The sequence below is a fragment of the Myotis yumanensis genome, unplaced genomic scaffold, assembly GCF_028538775.1.
Source record: "Myotis yumanensis isolate MYYU_CA2020_CCGP unplaced genomic scaffold, mMyoYum1.0.hap1 SCAF_18, whole genome shotgun sequence".
NCBI classification, from domain to species: Eukaryota; Metazoa; Chordata; class Mammalia; order Chiroptera; family Vespertilionidae; genus Myotis; species Myotis yumanensis.
This window is the reverse complement of record NW_027223769.1, coordinates 14104015-14120600: the sequence shown is the minus strand read 5'-3', so window position 1 is coordinate 14120600 and position 16586 is coordinate 14104015. Positions and strand designations below refer to the sequence as shown.

At 45.0% G+C, this 16586-nt stretch overlaps 2 protein-coding genes across 9 annotated transcripts in view; one reads left to right on the top strand and one right to left on the bottom strand.

Moving 5' to 3' along the window:
* The window catches only part of GSE1 (Gse1 coiled-coil protein), a 419522-nt gene extending 415089 nt beyond the window's left edge, over window positions 1–4433 (top strand). For all 8 annotated transcript variants that reach the window (XM_070398663.1, XM_070398662.1, XM_070398661.1 and 5 more), the window contains one exon: window positions 565–4433. In XM_070398663.1, the coding sequence (XP_070254764.1) occupies window positions 565–699 (135 nt within the window). In that variant the 3' untranslated portion in view covers window positions 700–4433. The remainder of the gene's footprint in view (window positions 1–564) is intronic.
* Window positions 4434–4494: 61 nt separating this feature from the next.
* GINS2 (GINS complex subunit 2) lies at window positions 4495–14904 on the bottom strand. The gene is made up of 5 exons (XM_070398670.1): window positions 14802–14904; window positions 14288–14402; window positions 10159–10258; window positions 6778–6904; window positions 4495–6599 (listed from the first exon to the last, which is right to left on the bottom strand). The coding sequence occupies exons 1-5, from the start codon at window positions 14889–14891 to the stop codon at window positions 6474–6476; spliced, it is 558 nt and encodes a 185-aa protein (XP_070254771.1). The 5' UTR covers window positions 14892–14904; the 3' UTR covers window positions 4495–6473.
* Between the last annotated feature and the right edge of the window lie 1682 nt (window positions 14905–16586).

Genomic DNA, 16586 nt, shown 5'->3' with positions numbered 1-16586 from the left:
GGCTCAGTTGATTACCCTAGCCAAGGAGGGAGGCATCACTAATTTGCAGGATATTGATCCTGGAAGAATGAAGATGCAATATTCCTTTTGGGGAATTATTTATTGCCTTTGTCAGTCCTCCCCCGCTGTGATTTGCTAAGGAAAAAGGAAGAAGGATTTTACTGGAGTAAAGTTATTAAGGAAAACAAACCACCTCCTTCCTCTTTGCAGCCTGGCCCAACAGGTCGTCCAACTATGACATGTGGCAAGCCCCAAGGGCTTCCTCCCAGTGGGGACGTGGGGCTTATCTCAGATCAGGTCTGCACATCTTGGCCACTCCTACGCAGTAAAGGTTTTAATTTTTAAAGCTCAGGGTTGAAGCTGAGACAACAGTGGACACTGGTTCCATGAGAGCAGGTATTGTGAGAACCCAAGACTTAGGAAGAACCAGTTCAGCCTGCCCCCAGAGGCGCTGTCAGAACACTGAACTGGAAGGAGGAGGTTTTCAAAGTGGCCTCCAGCACGTTTCTGCATCACATACAGTTCCGTGAAACCAGTTTGTTTAATGCAAATCTCTCTCTGCAGGAATTGAGGAGCCAGAAACAGAAGATTGTCTCAGAAAGGGAGCGAATCCAGGCGGAACTGGATCACTTCCGGAAGTGCCTTGCATTGCCTGCATTGCATTGGCCTAGGGGTTACTTTAAGGGATATCCTAGGTGACGGTTTCCCTTGCACTAGGCCGAACCTATAGTATAGAAATATTATCTATTTTATTACCTTGAATATTTAATATTTTTCACTGGGAGGTTTGAAGCTTAAAAAAAAATAATAAAGAATGTGCCATGCATGAAGCAAAGGATTCCAGACTCCAGAAAAAGAACGAACTCACCTTGACTTCAATGCAACTGAATCACCTTTGTAATTCAGCGAGCAACCAATGTAGGACATCGCCCATATATTTTTTTAAAAGGCAATTTTATTCTTTCTTTCCCCATGTCACCGTTTTAAAATCTGAAAATGAAGGCTCCGTTACCAACACTAAAACTTTTATCATTTATAGCCCCCGGGTGCATAAGATTGGATCAAACTGCTTGTGTTCTATTTCTTGTGTTGCCATATTACTATGCCTGAAGACCCAAGTTTGCTTTTGCTGCAGCGGAGGGTCGGTCTCATGCCTCCCCAGGACTGAGACCTGCTTCAGCTGAATGAAGGTGGGGTGCATTTTAAGCGAAGGGCTTATTTGTTTTGGTTACTTTTCTGCAAAATTTTCTTCAAAGCAACAGTACTAAAAGTCTCACCAATAGCAGGCTTTTCCCTGGAAAAGCTCTCACCTAAAGATAAAGCAAATTGACAAACTGAAGGTACCTTTTTTATTACTCCATGGGGTGGGGGGGAGTGTACAGAGCTCTATGTATACATATATGCACACCCACCAAATTGTTGCTGCAGTGGGGGGTGTTTTCATACAAACAAATTTTGAGAGAAAAGTCAAAGGTGCTTCAGCCTTGTACTGTGTATATATATTAAAAAACAAAGTTTTGTATGTTTTTATTACTTTAATTATTGTTATAAAAGGCCTGCCATTTTTAATATGTGGTTTTGGGGGATTTTTGTTTGTTTTCCTGTTTTGGGGTTTTGTGTTTTGTGTTTTTTTTCTGGGCAAAAAAAAGAAACAACAACAAACTTGCTTTTAGTGTTTGTACTGCTGCTGGTCAGGACATTAAATATTGAAGTGTTTTTAAAAATTAAAGAAGAAGAAAAGTAAAAGAGCTTACCACTGGCGCCTATGCGATCACTTCATTTTTGAGTTGCACCAGAAAATGATGTAGAAAGCCATGCGTTATTTCTTACCTCCTTCTCTACCCCCTCCCCGCAGCTCTGGACAGCAAATAGCAGTTATACCTAGTTGCTATCAGTGAGGAGGGGCTAGTCTATGGTGAACAAGACATACTGGGTGTGCACCTATGCATGAACCTACAGACATGGGGCTTTTTGCAAAAGAACCTTTCAGGAAGTGAGCAGTTTGTGATAGAATTCTAAGGTGTCTTACAGCAGTCTGAGAACAGGTGCAAAGTAGAAACTCTAGAGGCTTTATTTAGATGCAAAGCTTTGTAAAAGCCTAAAAGTAGGATAAAGGATAAACAATGTCTGAGCTGAACTTCTCCTCCTTTTGAACTGACTGTGACAAGCACAGGAGCAGCTAGAAACAGATAATCAGATCAGTGCAAAGCAATGGGGAAATTTTTCCTTCTTGTCCCAGTTAACTGCTCATTCAGGCAGGGTTTAATCTAGATCAAGCAAGTATCTCTTGCCTGAATGGGCGTGTACCAGAGGCTAAAGCAGCCAGTGGTTGGTCTGCCAGGGTAGAGGGGATGGGAGGAGGTCTGAGTGTGATCACGCCTCCCCTTTACCCAGGGGAAGGGCTGGCTGACCTTCATGAAGGCTACTCACTGTGATCAGTGGCCGCACCCTCAGCCCCAGACCTTAGCTGTGCAGAACAGCTTGCTGGCAGATGGCATTGTGTCGCTTTATCTGTTCCCACACAGTTTGCTTTGTATGTCTGCCAAGAATCTTCCAGTTATTAGCAAACTCAGACAAAAAGTGCCGCCAGTATTATCAGCAGTCAACAAGCGCCTTCCTCTCCACAGAAACGATTTGACGAGATCTAAGGGCTGTTCTGTGGCCTCCCCTGCAAAGACATTGAGAGATCAACATGTTCCACAGGTGGGGACAGGTGTTTAGAGGGAACTCTATTGCCAACAATCAGGGCAAAATGTCACTGAATTTCTCTCTTTAAAATCTGCTTGCTGCTTCTGGTCTGAAAGCTTAAGAGCTACATCTTAGCACTTCACTCCCAGTCCTCCTTCGCCATCACAGAATGTCTGAGTACTAGTAATTTTGCTGATCAGCTTTGGTAATGGCCTTGGCTTAGAAAAAGAAAAATGTAGATCTAATAACTTGATGGGAAAGAAAAGCAGAGCCCCATTCCTCCTCCAGCCCAGGGGAGCTCCCTTGGTAGGGTTTGTTTAGTTGTCAGGGAGGACGTCCCTGAGCTAGTATCAACTGCTTTTCCTTCTTCCCATTGAAAACGCCACTATCACCCTGCACTTGAGCTTCTCTGTCACTCCGCCACACCAAACTCCCACCCACCTCTAGAGATCTCTGAATATTCTTGGACTTAAGAAGTAATATGACAATCAGAGAATATAAATATACACCAGAAAAGCCAGCATAATAAACTAAGAAAAAGGTAAAGTGTCTTTTGAAAACAAATGCACCACTAAGACATAGTACCCAATAATGGTTTTTCCATCCAATAATTAGTTCTAAAATCTTAAAACACATTTTCATCTCATCTAATTTTTCTTTTCAGTTTGGGCTTAAAAATGGGCAAATATGCGCTCTCTGAAGATTTTGTTCAGCTATTTCACACTGAATTTAAAAGACACAGCTCAGAAGAACACCAAATTTGCTCTAGAATTGATTTTGCAACCTGTGTCAGTCCTCCACGGCCTCATGTGCTTCCTACAGCACCGGCAGGAGACGGCTGTTTTGTTAAACTTGTGAGGGACACTTTCCAAAGCCGAATCCCCAGCTTCGCATTTAATCAAATATTTAGGGACAAACCAGAACGTTCCTCAAAACTTGGATCTACACACCTGATCATTTGAAATGTTCTCTGTTTCATATAATCAGAGCCAAACTGACAATGAAAACATTTCATGATATAATCCATTGTCTAAGATAAATGGCCAAGGTAGGGTTTTCAACAGTTTAGTCTACATTCTAAAGGAAATAAAACACTAAATTGGCATTAACATTCTATTAGATAATACCCTTATGGAAATTCAAAGAATATTCAGCAGTGAAGAATTATAACACAAGAAATCTTACGTTTGTACATGGAACGGTATTTCCTAAAGGCTGCCTAATCTCAAAAATTACATCAAGATACTCCCTTTCCCTCTGAGCCATGTGTTTTTTAAAGTGTAGAAAATTCCAAGGATCCACCACAAGATGGAGATGATCAGCACAAGCCGATTCTGTTACTCTTAAATAAGTGTATATTAGCCATTTAGCAGCAATCCCTATACTCTTTCAAGTAACCAAGCTATTGACTTTCTTACTACTTGCAGTAGCCTGTCCCCAACTTTTGATCCAGCACTTAACTTAAACTCCTTAACTCTGCCTAGACCTGAGGAAGACCATGCTAATTGGTTGTGTTACTTTGTATGTACCCTGTGTTTAATTGCTAGAACAGTAAACCAGTACATGGGAGGGAGGAGGAACAGTGCCTCGGTCACTCTGGGGGCAGTTTAGATGCTGTGAAATTAAACCTGTTCTAAGTGTACTTGTTTGAATTAATTGTATTGTAATATTATTTGTTGAATGTAGTAATTAGGTATTTATGAATATATTGCTGTAATTTCTGACAACATCCAAAAAAAATAAAATCTTCCTAAATCATGTTAAGAGGAAAATCTTTTTTATGCTATAATAAAAAGAGACCAAAAATTTTTTTTTTTTTTTTTAATGCTCAACAACTATACAGCTTTACAGGTAAAATGTGAAGACAGATCCAATGTACCTCAGTCAGGTTTTAGGAGAAAGGTATTAGGGGCTGATCTGAGCTACACAGGATTCCTGACCCTTCACAATAAGGTGGCTTCATTCAAGAAGATTCCCCGGATTAAAATCTGAAGGACTCCGAGTAAAAGTGACAAGAAAAGGCAAGTCCTGTCATATGAAAGCGGTCCTCTAAGCCAGCGTTGCCAACCTTCCAGACCTCACGGACCACCGGTTGTCAACCACTGCTCTTAACAGTCACCTTAACTGATAAAAACAAGTCTTCTGTATCCTAACCCCTCTGTGCCTGGCCCTTCAGTGTTCAAACAACCATCAGCTGCTTGTTGGAGGGACATCTAGATGGATAGCAATGTGGAATGGAGAAACCTGAAGTAAGTTTGGACTTTAAACACTGAAGAGCAGATACCAGCAGGTCTCTTCCAGACTCAGCTGATCACATACACTCTTCAAAAAGCCCTTAAGATAGCATGTGACAGTCGAAAACCACCAGGTTACAGAAACTGCCACTCATTGTATGATTCTAGACCAGCGATTTTCAACCAGTGTGCCACAAGCATTTCTGTAAACATGGAATACCTGACTATTTAGTCAGGGGCACTGACCTCTTTTCCCTTAGATTGTCAAATAAAAAATGGCAGTAGCCAACACAATAGCTGTCAACAGTGTGAATGAATCAAAATTATACCTATTCTTTTTGGTCAGATTGGCAAAAGATAGTTTTTTTTTTGGTGTGCCGCAGAATTTTAGTAATTACGTGTTTATGTGTGCCATGAAATGAAAAAAGTTGAAAATTGCTGCTCTAGACAATCTTTTCCCCTTTCAGGGCAATAAAATTTCTATGAGCAATTTAGCAATTCCAAAACGCTATATTTGAATTTTTTTCTCTTAGAATTTACCCTTCTTTGAGCCACTGCTACCTATGACCATCTTACCCTAAAACCCATCAGGAGCAGTGTTATAGGTCCAACTTTTCTTAGCACTGTGCTTCACTCACATACTCAAATAACATGGTTAGTTTTAAAAGCAACCCTTTAAACTGTAACCAGAAGTAGCAAAGATAACAAGAGACAACCAGAGTGTTTGAAGTTTACAACCTGCTACACACCTCAGTTTGGTCTATCATTATCATTTTAGCCATATGGCTTAAGCAGGAAAAAATAAACCCAACAGATTGGGTTGACTCCATCTTTATTCTGTATCAGGGGTGGGGAACATCTAGCCTGTGGGCCTTATAAGGCACTCAAAATCGTTTGGTCTGGCCCTACCAAGGCATTAGGGGTGTTAATTAAAATGTTTGACCAAATATAGCAGGCTGATTTTTAAGTTGATAATTTTGTATGGCCTGCAAATGATGTTATAAATATTCAAACGGCCCTTGGCAGAAAAAAGGTTCCCCACCCCTGGCTGAGATCAACCCCAGTCGGCATCACAAGCCACCATCTGCCATCCTCTTCTATGTGAGCAATCTCTGGATTTAAATTCAGCCAAAAAGATCCATATCAAAACAACAAAGTCCTAGGGCCACATCACCATTTGTATCTCTGACTTTTCAAAGCAACATGAACATCACTGAACACTCACCCACACATAACAGTTCCGTGCAGGAGACCTGAGACCGTGCTAGGGAGAATGGCTTGTTTGCTGAAGCTTTTTCTTTCCTCCATAAAGGAGCAGTTGGCCTCTAGAGACAGATGTGGAATTAATGAATATCTTAAGAACTAAGCATAACCTGTTGCTTTCCAACAATGTTATGAATCCATTCCTTGCTTCATTGCACGTTTTTCTTACATTCAAATGGTTCTAGAAACCCAGCACTGAGTACCTCTATCATGTCCTGAGCACTCACACATTACCCGGGAAGCCTCATGCCAGCAGACACAAGGCCTTTACAAATCAAAGGTCATTCTCTAGAAGTCCTGAGACTGGGCACTTTCAGAAGGTTGCAGGTTTGTACGGAGTTTGTACATGTGATTGAGAGCTTGTGTAAGGAATGCCCCGCTGGTGTTGATCTCCATCAAGGTCAAATTATCCAGCTAAAACACAAGAGAAAACGGGGTTGGTTGAGAAGTTTGATTGAGAAAAAGTAAAAAATCTACTGAACAAAAATAAGAAACCAATAATTTTTAAAGCACAGCCAGTAATTCTGCTTGTGATAGCCTAAGCAGGCAGATCGCTGCAGGAAATCCCTCAGCCCCTCAGCAGTACACCTACCTTCGCATGTGCCTCCTGCTGCCTCACAAAGCTGTCAGCAGACACCCGGAGCTTGGCTATGCGAGTGTCCCACACATCCTTGATCAGGGTGCGGATCTCATCTGCTTTTGGAATGTTGTCTGAAGCACTAAAGGAAATAAATAAATTGCATAAGGAAGCACTCAGTAAACTAAAGCAATATCCAGCTAAAAGTGGCTTTAAAAAGAAAAAGGTTGCTTGGATTCAGGTAAAATACACACACTGTCCTAGCCTCAGATTTTGTTTTGCTTTATTTTCAATTTTAAAATGTAAGGATTTCTAGCAGTTAAGCTTGGTGCCAAGAAAATTCAGCCATGATCCACAGTTATGCTCATGTAACCTGTCCCCTGGCGGGCAGTGGCACAAGGACTTCTGTTCCGTAAAATAATTAATAAGAGAATAAGCTCTACGTTGGACATCCTGTGTCTCAGGATAATTGAGTGCTCTGTGCTATAGAATTTCCATCTAGAATGAATTTGTTTCAAGGCTGGTTCAGAGGTCATGACTTCTATTGCTCATACCTCATCGGTTACCCAAGGGCTTACAACCCACCAGGGAAAGACAGCAGCTCTATGCCTGCCATGTGCTCAGCACTACACAATATTTCTATCCTCGCAAAAGTCCTGAAGAGTAGACATTGGCCTACTCTACAGAGAAAACAAAAATACATTTACAAAAATCACAGAAGAAATTGCAAATTAGCATAACCTGAGCACATTTTACATAAGGAATTCTGGGTAAAAGTTTGAATTGGAGTCAGAGAGAGATGGTCAGTCTTCCTGTGTGAGATTTTTTAAACTAATCTTTGAAGGAAAAGACAAACTAGAAGATAAAAGTAGAAGCTCACATCATCATCACCAGGCATTCTAGGATAAGCTGGAAATGACCTCTTCAAATGCTAAAATTAGCTCAAGATTAGTAGATGGATAATCAGTGGTATAAAGTTTATGTAGTGGATTTTACTTAAAGCCCAAACATCTGGATCCTTTGCTCTGAACAGCAGTAAAGAACAAAGAACCCAGCTCCTTGAACTGCAGAACAAAGGTACAATTAAGTCCCTCAGCCAAATGAATTCTAAATAATTCTAAGACAAGAGTTTCAATAAGAACTGCATACATAATATACTGAACGGGGGCCTCTGCTTCCCGATTCTCCACTCCGAGTCACTCTCCCCACTGCCACAGCAGGCTTTCTCAGATCCATAGGTGGCACTCCTTCCTGAACACCCTCCTGGGGCCCTCCAACAGAAAAGCCTCAGCTCTCCCACCCCATACAGTCTGCATGTGTCCCAACAGCTCCGTTTCCCAAACACACCATGTCCTTTCACACCTCTGCCTTCTCCCCCAGATTTTCACTGATCTTTCCAGCCCAAGATCCCTTCTCTGATACCACCAGGCATTAGGGTTGCATCCCAACATACTCTGAACGGCATTTATCACACTGCAGTGTAACCACTGGGTAACAGGGTCACATCTCTCCCCCACTAAACCAGGAACTCAAGCCTATTATCACTATCTAGCAGAATGCTTAGTAAGCTGTGCACTGCAGCCTCATATGAACTGAAGGACCAAGTCTGTGTATGTACCTTGAATTGTCATTTGCATCCATAAATAGAGCTTACTCTACAGCTCCCCAAGTTTTGTTCTAGTTCTACTCTTGAATCCATCAATTAAAAGGCATCAAAAACTGGACACTTTGAAAATTACATTCTAAGTATGTCCCAAGCAAAATGACCCACTTTCCTGCCTCCTCCACTGATTCCCTCTCTCCCTCCCTTCCACAAACATGTGAGCACCAGGCATTGTGCTAATACACAGAAGACACAGTCCCTGCTCATTAGAACTGGGGGTGGGGAGAAGAGCATAGCCAGACAAGGGATTAGAAAATTTTAACTGACAAATGCTATGGAGGTGTACAGAGATGCCAAGATGACATGTAGGACAGGAAGGGAGTACATGTTAGTCTAAACCAAAGGAGGGAGCAGGGAACAGATGGACTTACTAGCAGAGGGTACAGTATATGCAAAGCCCTGAGGTGAGGACCTTGGTATGTATAAAGAAGTAAAAGAAGTCAAAGTGAGCTGGAATTTAGAGTCAGCGGGGAGAACTGTAAGAAAGTTATGAGAGAAGGAAGAAAACCAGCCTATGCAGTGCTTTGAATACCATGATTAGGACTTTAGACTAAACCCTGGAAAGGCTCCAAGGAGTAGGGGAATCATATGGCAGCTTCACCTTTATTTTTTTTTAAATATATTTTATTGATTTTTTACAGAGAGGAAGGGAGAAGGATAGAGAGCTAGAAACATCAATGAGAGAGAAACATCAGTCAGCTGTCTCCTGCACACCCCCTACTGGGGATGTGCCCGCAACCAAGGTACATGCCCCTGACCAGAATTGAACCTGGGACCCTTGAGTCCACAGGCCAATGCTCTATCCACTGAGCCAAACCGGTCAGGGCTGGCAGCTTCACCTTGAAAGGGCCATTCTGGCTGCAATGTGGAGAGTGAATTAGGAGCTGATGTGGAACCAGAATTGGATGTAGGGAAACAATTTACTACAGCACATTTCTGCCACTAGTGGGCTTTTCTTATAGTTCAGGATCAGAGGCAAATGTGAGTCCTCTGGCCATTCATGTGACAGACATGCAAGAACTCAAATGCACATAACCAACGAATAAAAAGGGGTAAAGCTCTAGTAATAAAACATATTTATAGTTAAGATAAAGGCTACTGCTGGAAATGATGGAGGCTCATACTGGGTTCAAATGTCAAGTGATAATTCTATATAATAAAAGCCTAATATGCTAAGGGTCCGACTGTTCACTCGACTGTTTGATCAATCGCTATGATGCACACTGACCACCAGGGGGCAGACGCTCCAACCAGGTTAGCTTGCTGCTGGGGTCTGGCCGATCAGGACTGAGCCAGACAGGCCAGACACGCCCTGGAGCCCTCCCGTGGTCCCTCCCCGGCCCCAATCGTGCACCGGTGGGGTCCCTTGGCCTGGCCTGCACCCTCTCGCAATCCAGGACCACTCGGGGGATGTCAGAGAGCCAGTTTCGGCCCAATCCCCACAGGCCAGGCTGAGGGACCCACCAGTGCATGAATTTGTGCACCGGGCCTATAGTTAAGAGATAAAATGAAAAGAACCAAGGGATTTACTAGGAGAGGGAAGGGTGGAGAAAAGGAAAAATGAGGAAGGGAGAGACTTCAGGCAGTGTGAATGGACTCCCAGATTACTGACCTAAGGAACTAAGTGAACAGGAATACCACTTACCTTGGTAATGAGAGTGAAATAAAAAAGGAAAGGCATGGATTAAGGGATGAGAACCATGAACACATGGGCTCTCAGTGAGATTACTTACTGATTTAACAGGAGTTTGGTCAGTTCCATGTAGTAAGGGCTAGGCATAGGGGTAAAAGTTTCTTCCATTCGTTCATGATCCCTAATCTTCTCCAACTTTTCTGAAATTTAGAAATAAATACATTTTACCATCACCATAACCAAAATGTTTTTTTAAAACCAAATTTACCAACTGCCTATATTACCTATTCGATCAACTGACAAATACATTAAAAACAGTTTTTGGACCCTGCCAGTGTGGCTCAGTGGTTGAATGTCAACCTAAGAACCAGGAATCATGTTTCAATTACCAGTCAGGGCACATGCCGGGGTTGCGGATTGAGTCCCCGGTGGAGGGCGTGCAGGAGATGGCCAATCAATGATTCTGATCATTGATGTTTCTCTCTCTGACTTAATAGCCTGAGAAAACCTCCAGTCCTAAATCTGAAGTGCCCACTGTACCTAAACGGTTCTCAACCTGTGGGTAGCGAACAATGAAAATATATCCTGCATATCAGATATTTACATTACAATTCATAACAGTAGCAAAATTACAGTTATGCAGTAGCAACGAAAATAATTTTATGGTTGGGGGTCACCACAACATGAGGAACTGTATTAAATGGTCGTGGCATTAGGAAGGTTGAGAACCACTGTATGTAGGCCCTAAGGGATACACACAGACACAACTATGCTGTGGAGTCTCACTTTAAAGGACTGACCACCCATCTCCAAGGGGCCCTTGGTATTATCTTGCAATCCTATGAAACTTCCCTGATCCATTCACCCTCTCACTTTTGATCATGCCCATCCTCTTCATGCCTTCTCTCCTTCCTCATCTCACTGCCCCAGCTCTCAGCCACTGCCTTGCTGAGTGCCCGCATGCTCCTGTCACCACATCTTCCTAACTTCCCTGTGTCTGTCCCCATACACAAGGGCCGGCCTTCCAAGTATGCACTGGACCCTCCTCTCACCTGCACAGAACACCACTCCAGCATGGGTCTCTCACTCTTGAATGATCATGGTTTCTCCTCACTATGTGACATTCCATCAAACATGCTGCAACATCTCCCATCTTAAAAAGAAAACCTGCCCTAACCAGTTTGGCTCGGTGAATAGAGCGTCGGCCTGCGGACTGAGGGGTCCCGGGTTCGATTCTGGTCAGGGGCATGTACCTTGGTCGCGAGCACATCCCTAGTGGGGGGTGTGCAGGAGGCAGCTGATCGATGTTTCTCTCACATCAATGTTTCTCTCTATCCCACTCCCTTCCTCTCTGTAAAAAATCAATAAAATATATTTTTTTAAAAAGAAAACCTGCCCTGGCCAGCGTGACTCGGTTGGTTGAGTGTCATCCCATGTACCAAGAAGTCACAGGTTCGATTCCCAGTTGGGGAACATGCCAGGGTTGTGGATTCGATCCCTAGTAGGTGCCATGCAGGAGGCAGCTGATCAGTGTTTCTTTCCCTCTCCCTTTCTCTTTGAAATCAATAAAAACATGTGTATTTTTTAAAAAAAGAAAAAGAAAACCCTCGCCTGACACCAAATCTTTCCCCAGCTACCAATCCATTTATCATGCCCTTTACACAAAACTTTGAGTTGTCTGACATTGGCATTAACTTCCCCTCCTCAACCACTCAGATGTGTTACCCCTCCACCAACATAGTCCACCAAGGCCCACATCCTCCACTGGGCCAAACCCAAGGGCTATGTCTCAGCCTCCAATCTGACGAGGATCAATCCTCTCCCTTGGAGTGTATTAATTTAGCTTCTGGAACACCAGAGTTCTCATCTCATCAATTCTTTCTGGCCTTCCTGACCTCTCAACACTGTGGTTCACCTAAACCCACGTCCCATATGATCTCTTCCTGCCTCATTTAAATACCATCTATGTGCTCATAATGACAAATTCACATCCCCAGATCAGTCCCTCCCCTGAATTCCTGACTCAAATGCCCCACTGCCCATATTATTTCCACATCGATTTCTATCAGGCACCTCCAGTGTAAGATGTTCAAACTCCACTCCTAGGGTTCACTTTAGCCCACACACTGCTCCTGCAGTCTCCCCCATGTAAGAAAACAACTCCATTTCCTTCCGGAGCTCAAGCCAACAACCCTGGTGCTAATCTTTAATTAACTCTTCTCTCTCATACCCCTCGGCCAGTCCTTCAGCAATCCTGCTGATTCTTCCTTCAAGCTATGCCTAAACTCCAACCACCCTGCCCACCTCAATCAGCTGCTCCAGCCACTCCCAGCTCTAGCCTGGGTAACCCTCAACTGCTCTCTCCCCACACACTTATTCTTTGCACAGAATATTCACTCTTTTCTTTTTTTAAATCTAAACCAGAGTATGAAACACCTCTGTTCAAACCCTGCAATTCCAATGTTGGCCAGGGTATGGAACACTGGAAACTCTTGGACAGTCCTGGTGGGGTTATAATAATGGCTCAACCCCTGTGGAGCACCGGCAGTTTCTTTCCAAGCTAAGCACAGTCTGTCCATGACCCTAAAATTCCACCCCGCTAGGTATTTACTTACCCAAGAGAAATAAAAACATATCCACAAAAAGACTTGGACAAGATTAGTCATAGCAGCCACATTCACAATGGCCAAAAATGGGAAGTAACCCAACTACCCACCAACATCAGAATGGGTGAACATACTGTGGCATACTCATACACCACTCAGCAATAAAAGAATGTAATGGCACATGCAACAGCGGTGAATCTCAAAAACATTATACTGATAAGAAGTCAGAGAACAAAACTGACATAGTACTAGATGATACCATTTACATGAAGTCCAAGAACAGGTGGAACCACGTGGTGGGAGAATCAGAAAGCAGTTGGTTCCTGGGCAGTGTCGACTATGACGTTTCACTCCTCCCACCACATACGGCCCAGGGCTAGGACTAGGAAGCAGCTTGGGCTGGGGCTTAAGTGGGCCAAAGCTGCCAGAGCTGATGTTAAATGAGAAGCTTTCAGGGGATGCAGCCCTAACAGAGCCAGGCCTGCTGGGACTAAAAAAGCCCTTCAAAGCAGAAGGAATTGGGGTTTCCCACGATGTTTCAGGACCATCAGGGCCACTCACCCCTTAGGACAGGGAGTGAGGCGGAAATGCCCAGTCTTTCTTAACTGCATGTGAGAGTCTGGCTGAACGTGTCCTTGCTTCTAGGAGGCAGGTATCCCCAAGTGATTCCCAAGGGGAGGGGGCGATCAAAATCACGCATGGCTTTTCAAATTCTACAGGCATGCCTATGACCACCACCACCACCCCAATAAAATTACGATTATTTGCGATAATGAGCCACTCACATCTTTGAGATGGGGAAAAGCCGCAAAGGATAAAGTCAGGGTCAAGTCGGCCTGCATCTTTGATGCATTATTTTCTTTTCCCTAACAACTTTATTGAGGCATAATTAACGTACTACACAATTTACCCACTTAAAGTATACAATTCAATGGTTTTTAGTATATTCAGAGCTGGGCAACATTTTCATTGCCCCAAAAAGGACCCCCCCCCCCCCCCCACAATCCCTCCATCTCCTCCATACTCCTATCCCTAGGTAAGTACTAATTTATTTTGTCTCTGTGGATTTGCCTGTTCTGGATAGTTCATATAAATGGAATGTTACAAATAGGGTCTTTGCGTGTTCTTTTCAGAGAGCATAAGATTTTCAAGGTTCATTCACATTCCTTTATATGGCTGAATAATATTCCCTTGTAGGGATTATTTTCATGCATTTTCTATAATGTAAGATTAACAACTTTGCTCAACATGTCAGTCTATAATAATAAAAGTATAATATGCCAATTAGACGGGACATCCTTCCGGACGTCCTTCCAGGCGACCTTCCTAACGGCAGCCCGGGGAAAGGCCTACTCTTGCACGAATTTCGTGCATCGGGCCTCTACTACGTATATATTTAAATTAAAATGTTTCTTTTAAGGCCTTAAAATACTTTTAAATTTTAAAACAAGGTGAAATAGCTTTAAGCACAAAATCTTAACTAAACGCGATTTACACACCCCAAACTGACAGGGCCCTGGTAACAGCGGTCAGCTGACTCTAAGGCGTGAATCTGGAGCCATTGGTTTCAGCTGGTCAGTGGGTCATGGCGTCATTGCGGAACCCGGGCACCCGCGTCCTTACCCACATCCATCCACTCCGGGGGAAGCAGCCGGCACTTCTGTCTTTGCTTCAGGTTAATCGCCAGCCACAGCGGCACTTGCACCGGCAGGCCAGGGTTAAAGGGCCCCAGGTCCCCCTGCCGGAGGAAGCAAACCCCGGTAAGGCGAGGCAGAGCTCAGGCATTCCCGGACCTCCAGACACAAACGCACGCCCGGTGGTCACGCGGCGCGGAAGGCAGCCCACGTCCGCCCTCGCGCGGTGGGGCTGCTGCACCTGGCGGCCCACCTGAGCCCGGTTCCCGAGGCGCCGCGGGGAGGCCGCCCAGGAACACCTGGGAGGCGCGGGCGACCTCCAGGGGCTCCCGCGCCCAAGTCTCCCGGCTCCGAACCTCGCCCCAACCCCGTCCACGCAGGGCCCGCGGGCTGGACACGCCGAGTCCGCCGCCTGGCTTCCCACCCGAGACGTGGGAGCAGAGCAGGGCGAGTCGCCGTCCGCAGGCGCCAGTTCCTGAGGCAAATGCCCGGCGCACCCTTACCCCGATGAGGTAGATCTTGTCCAGACTGAAGTTCGGGATAATGGTCACCAGCTCCTTCTCCGCCAGAAACTCCACCTCGGCCGCGTCCATAGCGGAGCAAGCCGCCACCCCTCAGCGTCCCTGAAGTGCCGGGGCGCCGCTTTCCCGCCACCGCGCGGAGCCCGCCCCCCCGGCCGGAAGAAGCCGTAGCCGACCAATAGCAACTCGGCGCTCTCCGCGGGCGGCGGGAGGCGGAGAGCGCGGCTGCTACGAACCCGCGGATTGGCGAGCTTGAACGAGGCTAAGCGCTCATCCCGCCCCTCTCGTGTCCCGGCTCCGGCCCCGCCCCCTCGCTCACAGGCAAGGCCACGCCTACCCCCTGGGCGGCCACGCCCTCTCCGGGTCCCAGACCCTACTCGCACCCGGTGCGTGCTTGCCTGCCTTTCTAGCTAGCACCACGCTTCTGTGTTCCTTCACCCGCCCTGGGCGCCTACCCACCTTACTCCATGAGAGAGAGGGAAGGCGTTTCCTTTCTTTTCACAATCTTCTGACCTCTGTATACACATTGGTTAAAAATCTTTAAAAATGTAGATTCCCCCCCCACCCTAATCTTCCAATTCAGAAACTTCGGGGGAAGGGCTCCGAATCTGCACGTTGGCAAGCAACCCAGGTGAAGCTTATGAAGGGGCAAGTTTGCAGGCTGCAGCAAATATGTATCGATGTGCTCATCTGTTTGTTGAACAGATGCCCTCTATACAGTGGGCTTGTGTGAAACTTAATAGCACTGGTCCTCAATCTCCCCATGTGTCAGAATCCCCTAGGGCCGTGGTCTGCAAACTACAGCTCCCGAGCCACATGTAGCTCTTTGGCCCCTTGAGTGTGACTCTTCCTAAGCCTAAGGAGTACCCTAATTAAGTACCTACCTATATAGTTTAAGTTTAAAAAATTTGGCTCTCAAAAGAAATTTCAATCGTTGTACTGTTGATATTTGGCTCTGTTGACTAATGAGTTTGCTGACCACTGCCCTAGGGCCTAGACCAGTGGTTCTCAACCTTGGCTGCACATTAGAATCACCTGGGAATCTTTTTAAAATCCTGATTTCTAGGCCTCATCCTCTGGAAATTCTGTTTCTTTGTTACTAATGTTGTGGCCCCACCCCATAACAAAGAAACAGAATTTCTGGAGGATGAGGCCCAGAAATCAGGATTTTAAAAAGATTCCCAGGTGATTTTAATGTACAGCCAAGGTTGAGAATCACAGCCCTAGACAGTGGTTCTCAACCTTCCTAATGCCGCGACCCCCAATACAGTTCCTCATGTTGTGGTGACCCCCAATTTCATTGTTACAAATTAAACATAATTAAAGCATAGTGATTAATCACAAAAACAATATGTAATTATATATGTGTTTTCCAATGGTCTTAGGCGACCCCTGTGAAAGGGTCGTTCGACCCCCAAAGAGGTCGCGACCCACAGGTTGAGAACCGCTGCCCTAGAAGATTCTGAGTTAATATGCACACTCCTGGAGAATTGTGTTTCAGAGGTTGGACGGGACCAGAAAGTTGAATTTTAACCAGAGCCAAGGGAATTCTGATGGGATTCTAATAGGCCAGGAAAGCTTCTAGGGAGGTAAGGGAGCCAGTGCAGGACTGGTGGGGACAGGCAGTGGGCTGGATTTGAATTTGAAATCCTGCTCATTAGGCCCTGAGAAAAAGCATAGGGACAGGAGTATTCCAGGGTTCTGTATCCTGGCAGGAAAGGTGTCCCACTCCAGATAACCCCATACTTTACTCTCTAAGCCCCCTGA